This window comes from Gorilla gorilla, chromosome 20 (assembly GCF_029281585.2).
Source record: "Gorilla gorilla gorilla isolate KB3781 chromosome 20, NHGRI_mGorGor1-v2.1_pri, whole genome shotgun sequence".
Taxonomy (NCBI): Eukaryota; Metazoa; Chordata; class Mammalia; order Primates; family Hominidae; genus Gorilla; species Gorilla gorilla.
In genome coordinates, this window is record NC_073244.2 from 7,786,656 (window position 1) to 7,794,264 (window position 7,609).

The 7,609-nt window shown below is 61.9% G+C and overlaps 1 protein-coding gene across 1 annotated transcript in view; it reads right to left on the bottom strand.

Moving 5' to 3' along the window:
- The window catches only part of BTBD2 (BTB domain containing 2), a 30,307-nt gene extending 23,131 nt beyond the window's left edge, over window positions 1-7,176 (bottom strand). The window contains exon 1 of the mRNA XM_055371152.1: window positions 6,752-7,176. Coding sequence (XP_055227127.1) covers window positions 6,752-7,161 — 410 coding nt within the window. The 5' untranslated portion in view covers window positions 7,162-7,176. The remainder of the gene's footprint in view (window positions 1-6,751) is intronic.
- Window positions 7,177-7,609: the final 433 nt, after the last annotated feature.

Genomic DNA, 7,609 nt, shown 5'->3' on the forward strand with positions numbered 1-7,609 from the left:
TGCTGGGATTACAGGCGTGAGCCACTGTGCCCGGCTTTTTTTTTTTTTTTTTTAGAGACAGAGTCTCACTCTATCGCCCAGGATGGAGTGCAGTGGTAGGATCATGACTCACTGCAGCGGCAACCTCCCAGGCTCAGGTGATCCTCCTACCCGAGCCTCCTGAGTAGCAGGGACCACAGGCACACACCACCATGGCCAAGTAATGAGGTCTCGCTATATTGGCCAGACTGGTCTCGAACTCCTGGGGTCAAGTGATCCTCCCACCTGAGCCTCCCAAAGTGCTGGGATTACAGATGTGAGCCACTGCACTCAGCCTGAAAAGTCTTCACAAAGAATAAAGTTGGGAAGAATTTGGTGAGCAGTTCTCAGAACATACCACAAAGCAGCAATCATCAAACAATGTGTTATGGGAACAAGGACTCACAAAGCAGTCAATGAAATGCGAGACCCCAGAACAGACTGTTTTTTTTTTTTTTCCAAGACAGAGTCTCGCTTTGTCGCCCAGGCTGAAGTGCAGTGGCACAATCTTGGCTCACTGCAACCTCCACCTCCCAGGTTCAAACGATTATCCTGCCTCAGCCTCCCCAGTAGCTGGGGTTACAGGCGCGCGCCACCACGCCCGGCAAATTTTTGTGGTTTTTTTTTTTCTTCTTTTTTGAGGCGGAGTCTCAGTCTTTCGCCCAGGTTGGAGTGTGGTGGCGTGATCTCAGCTCACTGCAACCTCCGTCTCCCAGGTTCAAGCAATTCTCCTGCCTCAGCCTCCCGAGTAGCTGGGATTACAGGTGCCCACCACCACACCAGGCTAATTTTTTGTATTTTTAGTAGAGACGGGGTTTCACCATGTTGTCCAGGCTGGTCTCAAATTCCTGACCTCGTGATCCGCCTGACTCGGCCTCCCAAAGTGCTGGGATTACAGGCGTGAGCCACCGCACCCAGCCAGATTGTTCTACTTCTAGACCTCGCTACAATGCTGACAGTTCCATGATAGAGTGAATAAAGATACGTTAGGCCGGGCACGGTGGCTCACACCTGGAATCCCAGCACTTTGGGAGGCCGAGGTGGGTGGATCACCTGAGCTCAGGAGTTCACCATCACCCTGGGCAACATGACGGAAATACCGTCTCTACTAAAAATACAAAAATTAGCTGGGCGTGGTGGTGCACACCTGTAATCCCAGCTACTCAGAAGGCTGAGACAGGAGAATTGCTTGAGCCAGGGAGCCGAAGGCTGCAGCGTGCGGAGATCACGCCACTGTACCCCAGCCTGGGCAATAGAGCAAGATTCTGTCTCAAAAAAACAAAAAAGGGGGGGAGGCCAGGTGTGGTGGCTCACGCCTGTAATCCCAGCACTTTGGGAGGCCGAGGTGGGCGGATCACCTGAGGTCGGGAGTTTGAGACTAGCCTGGCCAACACGGTGAAATCCCGTCTCTACTAAAAAATACAATTAGCCAGGTGTGGTGGCGGGCACCTGTAGTCCCAGCTACTCGGGAGGCTGAGGCAGGAGAATGGCGTGAACCCGGAAGGCGGAGCTTGCAGTGAGCCGAGATCGTGCCACTGCACTCCAGCCTGGGCAAAAGAGCAAGACTCCGTCTCAAAAAAAAAAAAAAGGTATTTTAGATACTAACTTCATGGGACCGGCCAATGTGCACATCTACAAAAGTGCAACCCTGGAGATCTTCAGTTCTCCCTTCACGCCCCATGAGAGAATCAGATGTTTAATTCCCACAGATCATTCAATGCACAATCACTGCATGCCTACTGTGTGCCAGGCTCCAGCACGCTGAGACGGATGGGTGCCCATCCAGGACCGGGGAACAGCCCAGAAGCCACGTGCAACCCCTGGCCTCCTCCCCAGCACAAACGCCGACCCCTGCGCGACGGTCCAGACACTGGGGCCACCGCCAAGGCCTGCTCCCAGCCTCCTCTCTGCCATGTCTCAGCTCACCCTGCACCCCTGCCAGGGACCACGCCCAAGCCCAGGCCACTTGCTCTCCTCACAGCTGGCAAGGCCCAGCCCCTCTGCTCATCGGTGAACTCCAGACTTTATCCCAGCACCCCCAGTTCGTCCTGACATCCCCCCACCTTTTTTTTTTTTTTCGAGACGGAGTCTCGCCCTGTCACCCAGGCTGGAGTGCAGTGGCGCGATCTTGGCTCACTGCAATTTCTGCCTTCCGGATTCAAGCCATTCTCCTGCCTCAGTCTCTGAGTAGCTGGGATTACAGGTGCGTGCCACCGTGCCCAGCTTATTTGTGTATTTTTAGTAGAGACGGGGTTTTGCCACGATAGCCAGGCTGGTCTCGAACCCCTGACCTCAGATGTCTGCCCATGTCGGCCTCCCGAAGTGCTGGGATGATAGGCGTGAGCCACTGCGCCCGGCCTCAGCTGCTGTTTTCTCTCTGCTGTGTGGCCTGCGGCTGTCAGCAACGCATCGGGTCCGTTTGTTCCCACAGCCCCAGGACAGACGTGTCTGAGTGACCTTGTTTCAATCATGGAAACTGAGGCACAGAGCACTTGGGACACACTGCTCTGCGGACCTCTCAGCCCCAGGTCCCGCCAACACATCCAAGCCAGTACTTGTCCCTCCTGAGCCTGTCCTGGCTTGTGATGCTCCAGCCAGAAGTCTGGGGACCCCCACCATAGCCCCCCATGCCCTCACCTGCCAAGCTGCCTCCTCTCCTGGCCACAGGAACTCGCTTCCTCCAAAGAGGACCTGCATCCTCTACCCCTCACTTCTGCCGTCCCCACCAAGCCCCCCCGCTGTCTCCTGCCTGGAGTCTGCAGCTGCTACTCCCCAGCCTCGCTCCTGGGCCCGTCCACGGCGCGTTCCACCCTCAATGCGGATCTGGTCACGCTGGGCCACGGGGCCTCCCTCACTCCTCCTGCTCCGGCCTTGCCATGGCTCCCACCTGCCCAGCCCCTCTGGGCTCTGGGCCTTCCATCCCTGAGCCTGGGGCACTGCATTCTCCATCAACATCACTTGCTCAGGGGGTCGTTCTGGACCAGGTCAGTGCCCCTCTCCATTTTCAGCCCTCCTGAAATGCTAAGGAAACACAGATGACCTTTGAACAAGGCAGGCTTGAACTGCTCGGGTCCACTCATATGTGAATTTTTTCAATAAAGGTTGCCCCGACGGTGCCGGCCTCTCCTGCTTCCCCTTCCACCTCTGCCACCCCGGAGACAGACCCACCCTCCTGCTCCTGCTCCTCAGCCCTCAATATGAACACAAGGACAGAGGCCTTCATCATGGCCACCTCCACTGTGTGAACAGCAAACACGATTTCTCCTTTTATTTTTTTTCCTTTTTTTTTTTTTGAGACAGAGTCTTGCTCTGTGGCCCAGGCTGGAGTGCAGTGGCGCAACCTCGGCTCACTGCAACCTCCGCCTCCTGGGTTCAAGTGATTCTCCTGCCTCAGCCTCCCGAGTAGCTGGGACTACAGTTGTGCACCACCACACCCGGCTAATTTTTTGTATTTTTAGTAGAGACGGTGTTTCACCACGTTGGCCAGGATGGTCTCAAACTCCTGACCTCATGATTCGCCCGCCTCGGCCTCCCAAAGTGCTGGGATTACAGGCGTGAGCCACCGCGCCCAGCCTGTCCTTTACTTTTTTTGAGATGGAGTGTCACTGTGTCGCCTGGGCTGGACTGCAATGGCGCAATCTCGGTTCCCTGCAACCTCCACCTCCTGGGTTCACGAGATTCTCCTGTCTCAGCCTCCTGAGTAGCTGGGATTACAGGTGTGTGCCACCACGCCCGGCTAATTTTTGTATTTTTGTAGAGACAGGGTTTCACCGTGTTGACCAGGCTGGTCTCGATCTCCTGACCTCGTGATCTGCCCGCCTCGGCCTCCCAAAGTGCTGGGATTCCAGGCGTGCGCCCCCGCACCCGGCCCCTTAGACTTTTCTGAATGTATTTTCTGGTCTCCAGCCTCTGTTACTGTGAGAACAGGAAGCGGGTGTGCATTGACCAAGTGTCCTCACACGGCCTCCAGTCAGCGAGAAGCCATTCCTAGTTAAGTTCGTGGGAGTCAAAAGTTGTACTCGGATTTGAGCTGAGTGGGGGTCCACGCCCCTAACCCCGCATGTCGAGGGTCCGCTGTCCCAGGCCCGCCCACCTTACCTTGCTGCTATCTCCCACTGGGCCTCATTGCCCTCTCCTGAGCCCCCCGGGGGCAGACCCCTCACCTACTTTTCTCCAAGGGGTCCTTGTCCTGCCTCCATCTTCCCCACTTTGCAACCGAGCCAGCGGTCCCTCAAGTGCAATCGCATACATGTCCCAAGGTCAGCCGGTGCCCGGGGCGCCCCACCTGCCCCCTCAAACAGAAAGCCTGGGATTCTCCAGCTGCACCTGCTGCTGGGTGAGTTCCAGCTGCATCCAACCTACCCCCTCCCCAAAGAGCACGAAGACCACCCAGGTGGAGGGAGCAAACCCACCGCCCCTCACTCCAAGCTAGGAGAGGCCCAGCAGCTAAGGACGACAGAGACAGGGGCGGCGACAGGGACGGCACAAGCCGCAGGAGGCCCCGGAACCCTCCAGGGGCAGGAACCTCTTCTGAGTACTGCCCAGGGCAGGACCCCACCAAAGGAGACCCAGCTGCCCATAAACACCCAGGAAGAAGCCAGAACACATTAACAAAAGCACCCGAAGGTCAGAAGGGAGGGCAGAACCCTCCCCCTCCAGGCCCTGCAGCAAGAAAACCCAGCCCCTGCCCCCGACCAATGAGGGGCAGGGTAAGAGGGACCCGGGAGTGGAGGGAACCTGGGGCCTGGGGCCGGTATCCCGCACACTGGCAAAGACAGATACTGCGCCAAACCTGCTTCTTTCCCAGAAAGAAGGGCTGGGGGCTGGGGAGGGAGGGACCCCGGAGCTGGGGGTCTCTGGGTTGGAAGGGCCCGGAGATGGGAGTCTGGGCGGGGCTCTAGGGTGGTGGCCTGGTGGCAGGGGATCATAGGATGGGGTGCAGGGGGTAGCAGGGCCCAGGGGAAACAGCCTCCTGCAGAGTCTAGGGTCCAGAGCCTGGCAGTGGCGGAGCTGGAGGTGGGTGGTCACTGAAGTGGGAGGTGGCAGGGCCCAGGGGTCTCTGGCTGAGGTGGGGGTCCGGGGCTGGAGGGGCTGTGGATGGTAGTCTATGATCTGGACTGCAGGGCGGGCAGGGGGTATCCCTGGAGGGGAGCGGCATGGTTTGAAGGTCTCTGATCCAGATCATGTGCTGAGCTTGGGGGTCTCCGGTGGGGGTCAGTGGGTCTGGAGGCAGCGGGGAGGACGCAGGGAGCAAGGCCTAGGGGTCTTGGGGCACAGGGGTGCGGGTGGGAGTGGCAGGGTCCCTGGATGGTGGGGGAAGAGGGAGGAGTCTTGTGGGTCATGGGTGGGGGTGGAGGAAAGAGCAGGACCCCTGGAGGGAGGGGGCCTGGAGTTCAGGAGTCATAGGTTGGGGGTTACGGACTGAGGTGGTGAGGACTGGGGACGGGGGGATCTCAGGTGAGAGTGGAGTCGTCTCACCATCCTGGGATGCAGGGGTGACACACTTGAGTGTAGTGGGGTCCCAGGGGGCCCCGGGAGTAGAGAGTGGAAGGGGAGTGGGCAGGGGTGAAGGACCTGGGGAAGGAGGGGTCCTGGAGAGTCCCTGGGTACAGGGATGGAGGGGTCACCAGTAGGGGTCCCAGGGGGAGAGGGGCAGCAGGCAAGGGTGCAGGGCCTGGGGATGGAGGGGTCCTGAGGGTACCCGGGTGTAGGGACGGAGGAGTGTGGCATGTGGGGTCATGGGTCCTAGTAACAGTGGGTTGGGGTCCTGGAAATGGAGGAGCAGATGGGGGTACACGTCCCAGGGTTGGAGGGTCACAGGAGTCCCAGGGGTGGGGGGTGGGGGTGCAGGGCCAGGGCATGGAGGGGACCCAGGGATGCAGGCCAGGTGGGGTCCAGGGATGGAGGGGCCTGGGGTGTAGGCAGGGGTTCCAGCCGGAGGTGGAGGGGCCCAGGGATCTGGGGGCAGAGGTGTCTGGGGACCTGGGGTGCAGGGAGGGGTGAGGTCCAGGGGTGGAGGGTCCTGGGGATGGAAGAATGGAGGGTCCTAGGGTGCAGGCGGGGGGTGGAGGGCCCTGAGGATGGGGTATTCAGGGTTCTGGGGTGCGGGCTGGGTGGGGTTTGACGATGGAGGGGCCCAGGGGCTCCAAGTGCAGGCCGAGTTGGAGGGTCCCAGGAACGGAGGGTACCGGAGTGCAGGCTGGGTGGGTCCAGGGACGGAGGAGAGCAGGGGTCCCAGGGGTACAGGGCCTGGGATCCCGGGGAACAGGCTGGGGGCGCAAGCCAGGGGTGGAGGATCCAGGGGGGCCTGGGGATGGAGGGGTGCAGAGGCCCAGAGTGCAGGCCTGGTGGGGTCCGGGGACAGAGAGGTGCAGAGGCAGGGACAGAGGGGTGCAGAGCCCAGGGAACTGGGTGGAGTCTAGGGATGGAGGGGTGCAGGCCGGGTCGGGTTCAGGACCGGAGGGGTGCAGGGGTCCCAGGGACAGAGGGGTGCAGGGCCTTATGTGCAGGCCCCGGGGTGCAGGCCGAGTTGGGTTCGGAGCCTGAGGATGCAGGGGTGCAGGGGTCCCGGGGACAGAGGGGTGCAGGGCTCGGGGATGGAGGGGTGCAGGAGTCCTGGGGCCGGAGGGGTGCGGGGGTCTCGGGGACAGAGGAGCGCAGGGCCTCAGGTGCAGGGCCCGGGGCAGCAGGCTGGGTGGGTCGGGGCCAGGGCAGGCGGGGTCGGGGCGCCCACCTGTGCGCGGGGATGCGCTGCGAGCTGAGCCCCTTGCCCACCAGGAAGTGCACGTCGCACAGCACCTCGTTGTTGAAGAGGAAGGCGAAGCGCTCCTGCACGGTGGGCTTGCTGGCCTGCCAGTTGTACGCGGCCTCGCGCTGCAGCGCCGCCGCCCCCGGGCCCGCCGCCTCCTCCGCCCGCTCCGCGCCCGCGGCCTGCGCGTCTGTCCCGGGGCCCGGCGGGGCGGGCGGCGTCGGCCCGGGGGGGGCGGCGGCGGCGGCGGCGGCGGCGGCGGCGGCAGCGGCCGCGTTGCCGGGGGCCGGGGTGGCGGCGGCGTTGGCGCTGGGCCCGGGACTGCCCCCCGTGCCCGGGCCGACCCCGACCCCCGGCGGGCACGACGCACGCCCGCCGCTCCCACCCGCCGCCATTTTGTGGCTGCGGCGCGGGCGGGGGATGGGAGGAGGGAGGGAGGGAGGGGAGGAGGGAAGGAGGGGAGGGGAAAGCAGGAGAGTAGGGGGAGGAGGGGGAGGAGGGAGGGGAGGGAGGGGAGGAGGGAGGGGAGGAGGGAGGGGAGGGGAAAGGAGGGGAGGAGGGAGGGGAGGAGAGGGAGGGGAAAGGAGGGAGGGGAGGAGAGGGAGGGGAAAGGAGGGAGGGGAGGAGAGGGAGGGGAAAGGAGGGGAGGCGGGAGGGGAGGAGGGAGGGGAGAAGGGAGGTGAATGGGGGAGGCTGTTGCAGGGGAGGGGAGGGAGGGAACGGGGAGGAGAGGGAAGAGTAGGAGGGGCCTGTAGAGGGGAGGGGCTGGTGGAAGACCTCTTGCTCCACTCCCTAAGCATCCTGACCTGAAGCCCAGACTCCAGACCGAGGTCCAGAATTTGG